The sequence below is a fragment of the Zalophus californianus genome, chromosome 17 (assembly GCF_009762305.2).
Source record: "Zalophus californianus isolate mZalCal1 chromosome 17, mZalCal1.pri.v2, whole genome shotgun sequence".
NCBI lineage: Eukaryota > Metazoa > Chordata > Mammalia > Carnivora > Otariidae > Zalophus > Zalophus californianus.
Genome location: NC_045611.1, coordinates 49,857,335 through 49,868,683, shown reverse-complemented (window position 1 = coordinate 49,868,683; position 11,349 = coordinate 49,857,335). Strand labels below are relative to the sequence as shown.

Below are 11,349 nucleotides of genomic sequence, written 5' to 3'. Positions count from 1 at the left end.
ACCGCCCGGTTCACTTTTGTTCACGTATATTTTTTGTTGTTTTTTTTTTTTTTTTTTCTGTAAAATGTCCCGGTTCTTCCATAACTTATAAACATGATTTATACTGAGGGATGGGTGGGAAAGTGGGCGGGGGCAGACTGACCGGGGATGGGGAAGCTCCTCTTCTTCCTGCCCCTCAGGGCCGGGCCCAGGGCCCTTTGGGGGGACTCGGATACCCCAACACCTCCCTGAGGTTGTCTGGCCGCCTCTGCCCCTGGTGCTCAGAACCTGGCGTGCCCCTTGATTCCGGAATCCCTCCTGTGACTCCAGGCCCAGTAGGCACCCTGTCCCTAGTGCTCCGAATCCTGAAGCGCGCGAGTTCCAGAATCCCCCCCTCAGCTGCTAGGGTGATGGGTCCCCTCCTTTCCACTGCCCCCCTGACCCCCGAGGAGGGAGGGAAGGGAGGGGGAGGAGGGCTCAGGTCTCCCCTCCGTGGCAGGGGGAGGGGGAGGGGGGATCTGTAGGAGGAAGGGTGGAAGGCGGGGGCCAGGAGGGGCTCAGCCGATGGTGAGGCCAAAGCCGCACTGGAACTTGTTCTTTCGGTGATTCAGGAAGGCCCCAAGGGCCAACGTCAGGGGCAGAGGCGGGAGCTTCTTCTCCAGTGTGGCGCCCACGATCCAGTTGCTGTCCACGGAGCCTGCAGGGAAACAGCTGAGTCGTGAGCCAACTTCCAGCCCTGTCCCCGTGGAGTCACACTTCCAGGCCACCTCAGATAGCCACCAGCCAGACTGCCAGCTTCTAGACCTCTGACCACACCTGGAAACCTCTTCCCGAACCCCAAGTTCTCCAGTCCTCGGAGCAACTGGCTTAGTTGTCCTCTCCCTTCCCCACCCCCACCCCCGCTTGATGACCCCTCCCCTCTGGAAGCCCTTGGCCACACCAATTCCGGCCCCCCCCCCCCCCCCCCCCGCCAATCCCGACCACTCCAGGTCTTCACTCTCTAGGGATGGGTCTGTCACACCCCCAACCTCCACCGTCTGCTTTGGCCTACACACCCACTCAGGGCCGAGTCACCTGATGCCTACTTGTTTCCAAGCAGGGAAACTGAGGCCTGTACCTTTGAAGAGGAGGTTGGCCTTGGGCAGGTCCAGCTGGTACCCGAAGGAGACGCTGGTGTCCTGCATCCTCGTGCTGGCCTCGAACTCCACGCCCACCTGCAGCTGGAGGGACCGGGGTGACACGCAAGGGTCAGCTTCCCAGGCTGGGCCCCCAGGCCCGCAAAGCCTGCCCTCGCCGTGGGTCCCCGGCCCAGCTCACCTGGTCGCTGGCTTTGTGATAGTAGGTGGCATGCATGCCTGCCTGGCCCAACGTTACTGTCGCCAACCAGTTGTTCACTGTAAGAGAGCGCGGTGGGGGTGGGGCGCAGATTACCAAGGGGGCCGGGACCCTGGACCCCGCCCCCTACCCTACCCCCCAGGCCCCGGGCTCACATGTGTACTTCCCAGCTAGAGACATGACAGTGCCTTCCTCCCCAGGCCGCCGGTGGTAGACAAGCTCCCCACCCAGGGCCAGACACGGCGTGATGCTCTGGAGGTAGTGGGCCACCAGGATTCCTGTGGGCCAGATTGGGGGGGGGTCACCTTGGCTTGGTGCGGTCAGTTTCTGCTGGGCCCACCTCCTGCTCCAGGCGGCCTTCCAGGCGCGCCCCTGCTGGAGGCTCAGGGCCCACCCCTCAGGCCTCCCAGGCCCCATGAGGCGGCCATTCCTTCGCCACCACTTGGGAGTCCACGGAGGCTAAGGGAGTGATTCACTGACCCGCAGTCACAAGATTATGTCAGGGGCAGAATCTGGGCTTCTCCACCTCTCTGGCCTGGGTTCTGAACCCTTCCGCCGCTGGGAGGCTTGTTGATGAGCACGCCTCCGGGGGCCAGACAGCCTGGGTTCAAATCCCAGCCCCACCACTCGTCGGTGGAGTAACAGCGGGCCACTGGGGTCACTTCTCTTGGGAGCAGGACTACCTCTGGAGGCGGCCCTGAAGTCTCAAGGGGAGAATGAGGTGCGGTGCAGTGGCCAGGCCTCAGTGATTGCTAGGACCAGCCACGCCGAGGCCCACAGCTTGCTCTCCCTGCCCCTTGGCAGCGGGGTTGGCCCCGAGGCCCCTGGGCGTGGCTAACAAGCGACTGTCTGCTTGCCGGGCTGGATTCCTGGAGCCCAGGGACTGTCGCATTCATGCCTGTCTTTGGAGCCGAGAGTAGACGCCACGAACGTGATCTCCCGGAGAACCGGGGAGCCGCAGAGCGAGTGCCGGTGAAGGAGAAAACAAGACACTTACGTGCAGAAGTGGAAACAGAATCAGAGAGGGAGGGAGAGAGGGCCGAGGACTCCCAGGAGAGACTAAGAGGACACGGCTGAGGTCAGGAGCCAGCGAGGGAGGGGAGGATGGAGGGAAGGGGAAGGCAGGGCAGGGATGCAGGGGGACTTGGGGAGAGCAGAGAGCATACGTGTGAGGGGCAGGGGGAGAGCCAGGCCGGAGCAGGAATGAGCGTGCAGGGTCAGAGGCCTCTCCCGATCCAGATGGGGGCTGCCAGTGGGGCCGGGGACGCCGAGGGTCCAGGGTCCCGGCTCCGGTGCTGTGTCGTGGTCAGGGGCCGGCTGACCTAACCCCTCTGGGCTTCTGTGAGCCTCGCTGTGCACTCCTTCACCACTAGAGCAGGAGACTTGGGTCGGCCCCTGCAGCCAGCAGTCGCACACCCCGGGCCAGGCTTGTCCCCCTCCCTCGATGCGGTGGGGGGGGGGGGGAAACGTGGCCCCTGAGGGAAGAGTTAACTGTCCGTGCTCACAGAGAGACTGCGTCTTCAACTCAGAGTCTCTGGCCTCTCAGCTTTGTCACCCACCGGGACTCGGGGTTGGGGACCCCCCGAACATCCGTCCCACCTCCTGGCCTGCCTCACCCTCTCCAATTTCACCTGCAGCACAGAGGGATCCTGTTCATGCACACACCTAACCCCGTTCTCCTGCTCAGAACTTGCCATGGCTCCCCAGTGCCCAGGAGACCCAGCTGCAGGGTCATACATGGCTGGGCCCCAGCTTCAAAATCGAGCCCCTTCCTCTTTCCAGGACACAGCCGTGTCCCTCTAGGCAGGATGAACTCGAGCAGCTCTCTCTTCCCCGTGCATGCACTGTCTCTCCTGCCCGGGGTGCCCTCTCCCCTGCTGAGCCTGGCCGACTACATATTCGCACCTGTTTCCTGGATTTGGCGACGCCCCGATTGCAGCCATGGTCACCATGGGACCAGGGCAGTCACCCCGCTCTGCTTTCACCTTCCCCCTGCCCTGCAGTCTGCAGAGAGAGGCCACTGGAAGTCTGAGAACTGGGGTCACAACGTGCTCTCCACTGCCTGCCCCTCGTTTCCACAGCTTGGCCCGCTCTCCCCGCTCCCCAAGCCCGCTCCCTGGGCCTCTTCCCCGGGGGGCTGCCCTGCCCGCAGCTCCTCACAGTCCTCACCCCTCTAACTCCTGAACCCAGGCAATCCCTGCCGCTGGGTCCACAGCCGGGCCCCCTCGCCCCCCAAGGCCCGTGGGCTCCCCTGTGGGTTCTCAAGCGGGGGCCATTCTGCAGCATGTGGGGTGGCCGGGAAGAACCTCGTGCTCCGGACACCACGCGAGAAGGAAAGAAAGCAAGTGAGGTCTGTGAGCAGGGAGGCGGCCTCGGGCAACCGGCAGAGCCAGGCAACCCAGCAAAGTCGCACCTCCAGAGCCACTTCCCAAACCTGCCGGGCAGGGAGCGGGAGACGGAGACGGGGCAGCAGGGAGGTTGGGGGCGCCTCCCCCTGGCCTTTCCCCTGCTCGCCTAGGACCCACACCAGGAGTCCTTGGGGAAGTCAGCTGGGGCAGGAACGGCAGACACCCCAGGGCGGATGCTCAGGTAAGGGCAGCACCCAAAGCGGGGTGTAGTTCTGGGACCCAGCCAGACAGGACGTCTTTCTGCTCTCCACGCCCTGCGCTCCATGGGCCTTAGGAGCACTGCCCTCCTACCCCCCTTCGACTGAACACCACCGTCTTAGAGATGCTGTTCCCCGCCTTTAGGTGAGAGGGGTGTGTGTGTGGGGGGGAGGGGGGCAGTAGTTACAAGCTCTCACTAAGCAACCTGAACTTTTCCCGAGTTGGATTTTTCACAATAGTACTGAAGTCACTGTGTGATTGTTTGTTTAAAAGCAAATGTCCCGGGGCGCCTGGGTGGCTCAGTCAGTTACACATCTGCCTTTGGCTCAGATCACGATCCCAGGGTCTTGGGATTGAGCCCCACGTTGGGCTCCCTGCTCAGCGGGGAGTCGGCTTCTCCCTCTGCCCCTCCCCCCCGCGCATGCTGTTTCTCAAGTAAATAAGTCTTAAAAAAATAAAAGAAACGTGACTTATGTGGCACCCGGTTAGCTCAATCAGTTAAGTGTCCAACTCCTGATTTTGAATCTGGTCATGATCTCAGGGTCCTGGGACTGAGCCCCGTGTCAGGCTCCCCGTTCAGTGGGGAGTCTGCTTCTCCCTCTTCCTCTGCTCCTCCCCTTAATTCTCTCTCAAAAAATAAATAAAATTTAAGAAAAAAATAAAATAAAATCATATGCCCCCGGCCCCGATTGGGCTGGGAGCCCCGTGAGGGGAGGAAGGAGCTGTCTCAGTCACTGCTGTATCCTGGCACTGCCCTGCCAAGGGCTGGGCACATGCTAGGTTCTCAGGAGGCTCCTGAGATGAGGCCGAGGCCCCGGGGAGGGAACCCAGAAGGAATACAGGCCCTCGAGTTGGACCCTGATTCACATTCCAGCTTCTCGGTTTCCCGGCCGTGTGAGCCCGGGCACCCCATTCCACCCCTGGGCCTCCTTTTCCTCACCTGTGAAATGCGGGCCAGAAAGCCAGGGACACCCCCTGCCCGCTGCAGGACATGGTGCTCCAACACAGAGAGACCCCCAACCGCGTGCCTGGTCCCACACTGGGAGCCGAAGGTGGACTCCCGCTCCGGATCCTTCACCCAGAGGGGGATGCCGTTTTTGTGCCCTCGCGACAGATGCCGTTACCAGTGTCATTAGAAGGAATGGAAAGAACTACGAGACAAAGAGTGCCCCCGGCGGCCTCGGGCACCGGGGAAGAGGGACCCGGAGGCCAGTGCCAGGAAACACGGGAAGCACAGAAGCCAGCGAGTGCGTGAGGGAGGCCGTGCCCGGGGGCCATAGAGAAGAGCGTGGATTCTGGAGTCTGACCCGCTGTGCGTCCTTGGGAGGCGCTTCCCCTCTCTGGGTCTTGGCAAGAGGAGGATAATGGTAGCACCTACCTCACGGGGCTGTTGAGAGAATCCAACAAGCCATTCTCCTCACTGCTCTATTCCCAGTGCCTAGAATGGCTGAAGGAAAGGATACGCATCACACGCCTAGGGCCTGACCAAGGGCAAGAAGCACCACACGGGACATGCCACTACCACCACTCGCTCCCTTGTCCGGGGTTTTCTCAGCGCCTACTCTGTTCCCGGCACGGTTCCAGGAGCTCGGCACACAGTGGCAAGTGAGACAAGCAAGTTCCTGCCCCGGAAGGGCTGCCACCCTAGTGTGGGAGGCAGGAGATCTCCGGGGGAAGCACTGCAAAGCCCCGGGCACGATGTGGCGCTAACCGCGCACGGCTTTCCTCATGGAAGGTCCTTCTGTGAGGGCAAGCTGTGCCCTGAAACTACTCGTTCGGCCACGTCAAGACCAAGGAGAAGAGCTCCAAGCAGTAGGGACAGAACGTGAAAAGGTTGTGGGGTAGAAAGAATGCAGCAGTTCCAGAAAGTCTCAGAAAAGCTCATGTGGCCCAACTGCAGGAAGCACGTGAGCAGAGGAGGGCAATGACGTCGGGTCTGCAGGGAACATGACGTGTTTCTTCCTGAGGTTCCTCATGCCTCCGCGGGACCCGTGGGTGCAGCCTCGCCTAGGAGGCCCCTCCCTCTCTCCTCACCCGTTCCAGCTGCCCCCCTTCTCCCTGCCCGGGGAGCCCCTTTTCTTCCTTGGGGAGCTCAGAGGCCATACCTCTGAGGAGGCGGCTCCCTAGCCTCCGGCGGGCAGAACTGAGAGCTCTCCCCGGGATTCGGGCTTCCTGCCTTCACAGAGCCACTCAATGCCCAAGAGCCTGCTCTCCAAGACTGAGCAAATGGCAGCAGGAACCCACACTCCCATCCTTCCGGTCATTCAAGCCCAAACCTACGGAGTCATCTTGCTCCTCCCGCTCGCCTCCCACACCCAATCCACTGGCCAACCCCGTGGGCTCCACTTTCAAAGTACATCGGGCCTGACCACTCCTCACTCCTCATAGTCTGCTCTCTGGTGGGCAGCACAGCGGGTCCCGTTAGAAGCTAAATCAGCTCCTGTCCCTCTCAGGCTCGAAACCCTCGGTAAGGCCCCTGACTCATTCAGAGTGAAGGCCGAAGTCCTACAAAGCCTCAGCTGATTTGGGCCCTTTACCCCTGTGACTTCCAACTCTCCCTCTTTTTTTTTTTTTTTTTTTTAATTTTATTCATTTATTTGACAGAGAAAGACACAGCGAGAGAGGGAACACAAGCAGGGGGAGTGCGAGAGGGAGAAGCAGGCTTCCCGCTGAGCAGGGAGCCCGATGCGGGGCTCGATCCCAGGACCCTGAGATCATGACCTGAGCTGAAGGCAGACACTTAACGACTGAGCCACCCAGATGCCCCTCTCCCTCTTTCCCTACCCATTACAGCCACTCCCCTCCTGGCGTTCCAGTAAAGTGTCCTGCCTCAGGGCCTTTGCGCTTGCTGTTGCCTCAGCCGACGAGCTCTTTCCCCACAAATCTGCTTGGCACCTTCCCTCAAATCCTTAATCTTTAATCAAATATTACCTATCTAAAGAGGCTTTCTCTGAGGACCGCACCCCACACCCCTCCCAATGACCCAATCTTTCCCAGCCCCCGTCACCTGACATTTTTTTTTAAGTGCTTGTGTCCCGGTCCTCTGGAATGGAAGCTCCCAGAGGACAAACTGAATTCTCTTTGTTTGCCACACCTTATCCTTGGTGCCTGGAATGTACACGGTACATGCCCAAGCAACACTCACGCTGAATGTAAAGAAATCAAAGAAACACCCAGAGACAAACCAAAAAAAAAAGGGAGGGGGAACCAAGAAGAGACTAGACGTATACGCACAAGTCAGGCAGTCCCTGTCTACACCAACCCAAACAGGAACTTTCCTTGTCAGCTTCTGTCTCAGACTCAGACTACCTGCCCGAACTGCACGTGGACCCACCCACCCCGGGATCTCTGCGCCGAAACCACTCCAGAGCCCCGTAAGTAACAGAAGCAGCCCACATTCCCTTGGGACCTGTTAGAGGCCCCACACCTCTTGAAGTTTCTCGCACAAAAGAACGTAAATGCCCTCTTCAACAGCCCCGTGAGGGAGCCCAATGTTACAGACGAGGAAACTGAGGCCCACGGGGGTGAGGGACCTCGCCTACAGCTGCAGTGAAGCCAGGGACAGAGCCGGGGGTTGGAACCTACTTGCCTACACCCCACGCTATGTTGCGGGTGTTTCCAAAGTCACTCCTGCCCCTGACCATTTCTAGACGGTGGAAAAGGAGGTCCGGAGAAGGGAATGGATTGCAGGGAAAGCTGCAACTGAGACTGGACTGCCCTCCAGGCCCGCGGCTCTTACCTGAACCCACCAGGACGTCTGGGTTCCCCAGGGTGACGGCTGCTGTGAAGTCAGAACCCCGGTACTCCCCGTCCACCTGCCAGTTCACGAACTTGGACTGCTGGGTCTGTAGGGGGGAGGGACAGTGTAGAGGGCAGCCGGGTGCTCAGGGTGGCTCGGGAGCAGCTGACGTGGCTCCCACTCACCTGGATGGCCATCTTGGACCGGAGGCCAGGGCCCAGCTGGTGAATGACCTGAGCATTGAGGCTGCCACTGTTGTCCATGTCACCCACCAGCACGGGGAATGCCTGTGGCGCAGAGAGCAAGGTCAGAGGTCAGAGGTCTAGCACTATAGAAATACAAGTGTGGTGAGCCTAGGTGAGAGGCCTAGCATCAGAAAACCTCGGACTGAGGTTCCCTCCTCCAGGAAGCCCTCCCTGGCCACCTAGACTGAGTCAGGTGCCCCTCTGGGCGCCTCCTCCCCCCGCCCCCCCCCCATTTCACTCCTGCCTACCCTGGACAGTCTCTGGGGACAGGTCCGTTCCCTTTCTCTACTAGACTATGAGCCCCAAGGCCGTTTCAGTCACTGCTCTGTCCCCAGCACTGCCCAGCACAGGGCTGGGCACAGAATGGACTACAATGAAGGTTTGTGGAATAAATGAATGTCCTGAATGGCAATAGCTAGTATAAGCAGAGACCTAATTCAACCCCTCAGCTCCACCTGTGTTCTGCCCAGCCTCCTTCCAGGCCTCCACTTTCAGTCCCATTCCCTTAACGCAGCCTCTGCATGGCAGCCCAAGGTAGGGTCCTCGAGTGTCAATCTGACCATGTCTTTCCCCGTCCAAATCTTTCTGTGGCTCTTCACTGCCCCCTAGGGAAAGTCCAAATGCCCTGTTTGGCATTCAAAAGCCCTGCTTTCTCTGGGTGACCCGGGCCCTGACCCAGCACAGGGCTGGGCAGGGAGCAGGGCTTCAGGATGAAGGAGTGACCATGTTCCAAAGCACCCTGGAGAGACAGCCCCCACCTCCCACCACCCTCAGCAGCTCAGCTCTCCTAGTATTAAGAGCCTTCTCCGCCTGGTGCTTGGCTACATATTGGTTAGAAAAGAGATACAATGAACAAAAGACAAAAGGAACCTCACCTCTGTGGGACTCAGCTGCTTTGTTCCCACGTAAGTGACCCCGAAGTGGTAGTTGGACTCCCCAATTGTGCTGAGGGCTACTGTGTGGTTTACCTGGGAGAGGAGGGAAGGCTGTGGGGATGAGTCTGTGGGCCACCCCCCAATAAACCCAGCTGAACCTGCCCCCAGCAAAGCTCCCTACAAGCCTGGGACGCAGGTACTCGCCAACCTGGCTTCCCCATCGTGGAGAAAAAGACAGGCAGCTCTGGGTAGGGCAGGGGATGAAGACTGGGAGGTTGAGCCTGACTGGATTAGACACTCAGAGAAAAGATAAGCTGGAGACGAGGCTACATACCCAGTGCTTCAGTCCTGCCTGGATGTGAAGGGTGGAGGGGCATCCCCAGGTTCTGGGTCCCTAAACACTTCCACTGGACCCAATGAGCAGTCAGACTGGCATTGTGTCTCTGAGTCCTTTCAGGTGCCCAGGAGCCTAGCCCTTTAGGGGGAGTGAGGGGTTGTATGCGTAGGTGCAGGGAGATGGTTGGGATGACCTCTGGAGAGTAAGGGCACCAGGAAGGCTCACCTGGAAATGGTTACTCAACCCTTTGTTGACTGTGAGCTTGACACCTTCCATCTGAATGGGAAATAGCTCTGAAGAAAAGAAATGCTGTCACTCTCCACACACATACACACACCCCTACGCAAACGCTCTCATCCCTTCCTTCCCTACCATCCCAGCTCTCCCTCTTCCAGGGACCCACAAGCACAACATCACACAAAGCACCCCAACCAATAAAGAGACAGTCTAACCCAATACACAGGGCCAGGACCAGGGCCTTTCTTTGCCTGCATCCAAATCCCAGTGCCACCGCTTACTACCCATGTGACCCAAAGCAAGTCACTTTAACTATGTCAAACTTGTCACCTGTAAGATGTCAACTGTAAGCTCACCACGTGGAGACATTGCAAGGATTTAGTGAATTAACATACAGTGAATGCCAGAACAGCGCTCAATAAGTCACCACCACTCTTGCTATCATAACTGTTCCAAGCCAAGATCCAGAAGCCTTGGGTTCCACCCCCACTGGACCCTTGCTGACACTGTGACCTTGGGCCTCAGTTTCCTTCCCGATCACATAAGAAGGCTGGCTTGGCTGATCCCCGGGGCTCCTTGAGGTCCCTAAGCCTTTCCTCTACGGCTCTGGCATTCCATCCTGAGGTTCCACCATTTGATCCCATCGTTCTATGCCCCAAGTCCAACGTTCCACCCTTCGATCCTAACGTCAACTCCTAACGCTCTGTTAAATGTTCCCAGTGGTCCGTGCCAATTCCCAAGGTCCTCCGAGTGCTCCCCCTCCCCCCGAGATCCGGGCCCTCACACGCCCGCCGGGTCCGTCGCCCCTCACCCTTGCACTTCCGGTGACACTCCTCGAACGTGCCGGGGTTGGGCAGGCAGCCGCAGGCCCCATCATCCGCGGTCCCTGCGGCGCTGCCGCCCGCAGCACCGGGGGTCCGTTCCGAACCTCGACCCGCGCCAGCCCCAGCGCCCAGACCGCCCCCGAGCGGCGGCAGCGTGAAGCCGGGAGGCGAGGGCGGAGGCGGCGGCAGTCCCACGAGGGCGGGCGCGGGAGGCGGCGGCGGCCCGGCAGGCGGCGAGCTAGCGGCCAAGACGTTCCCCATGGTCGCCTGCAAGGGGAAGGGTCAGAGGGCGAAGGTCAGGGCCCGCGCGCTCCGGGTCCAGTCCCAGCCAAGCCCCGCTCTGCTCCGGGCCCCGGTTCTCACTGGCGGCAGCGCCCGCACCCGGCCTGGGCTCCGCTCCCACCCCGTGCGCCACGCGCAACCGAACCCGCTGCCGCCGCTGCCACCACCGTCGCCTCGCCCCGCCTAGCCCATTGGTTCGGCGTGCCCTGGGATCCGCCCACTAGCTTCAAGGCCTGGCCTTGCAATTGGAGTCATGGCTGGGAGTCCCACCCACCTCTTTGGGACGTCCTTTTCTATTGGTTCCCACTCACAGGCAGGTCGAGACACACCTCCCCGCCTTTCCCATTGGCCCGCGGAGACCGCATCTATTGGCTCTCAACGCCGCGGGTTCCGTTGTTCGCCCGCCATTGGTCTGCGCTGCGCATTTTGAAACGCCCACTGACTCTTCGCCTCCGCCCCTCTCCAGAGGGCGCCCCCCCTTTCGACTCCGCCCCGCAGCGAAATGGCCACTGTAATTGGTCAGCCTTGGCCCTTGAAGCATTCTGATTGGCTCTGGCGGGTACAGGAGGCCGATCCTGGTGACGTAATCTGGCTGGTACATTCATTGGCCAATGTGCCAGGGTCGAGGGACACGGGTGAAGGTGGGTTGCGCGGCAGAGGCTGCTAGGCAGCAAGGTCAGGCCTCTCGTCCCACCAGGCACCGCGGCAGAGGGGCAGCCCCCTAGTCCAGAGCCGGCGACCGAAAACCGGAAGTGCTGGCCCTTCCCACAGTACCTCGGGAGAATTCTAACCGGTTATGCGAACCCTCTCAGGCTTCTTCTTACCCACAATGCCCCTTAGCTATTCTAACGCGACAGTTGCCGTAGACCCACCCCTTTTGTTACCCATCA

General features: G+C 60.1%; 1 protein-coding gene across 1 annotated transcript; it reads right to left on the bottom strand.

Annotated features, from left to right (window-relative positions):
- Nucleotides 1–5: 5 nt before the first annotated feature.
- Nucleotides 6–10,637, bottom strand: TOMM40 (translocase of outer mitochondrial membrane 40). Its single transcript, XM_035725309.1, has 10 exons — nucleotides 10,541–10,637; nucleotides 10,165–10,444; nucleotides 9,342–9,409; nucleotides 8,780–8,872; nucleotides 7,845–7,946; nucleotides 7,660–7,765; nucleotides 1,470–1,592; nucleotides 1,297–1,373; nucleotides 1,097–1,199; nucleotides 6–676 (listed from the first exon to the last, which is right to left on the bottom strand). Exons 2-10 carry the CDS (start codon nucleotides 10,436–10,438, stop codon nucleotides 537–539), a joined length of 1,086 nt encoding a protein of 361 aa, XP_035581202.1. The 5' UTR covers nucleotides 10,439–10,444; nucleotides 10,541–10,637; the 3' UTR covers nucleotides 6–536.
- Between the last annotated feature and the right edge of the window lie 712 nt (nucleotides 10,638–11,349).

Coding starts and splice junctions, on each gene's coding strand:
- TOMM40 (XM_035725309.1), bottom strand. CDS start 10,438: ATGGGGAACGTCTTGGCCGCTAGCTCGCCGCCTGCCGGGCCGCCGCCG. Junction 1,593..7,659: donor AGACGTCCTGGTGGGTTCAG/GTAAGAGCCGCG, acceptor TCTGGCCCACAG/GAATCCTGGTGGCCCACTAC. Junction 1,200..1,296: donor ATCACAAAGCCAGCGACCAG/GTGAGCTGGGCC, acceptor CGGTCCCTCCAG/CTGCAGGTGGGCGTGGAGTT.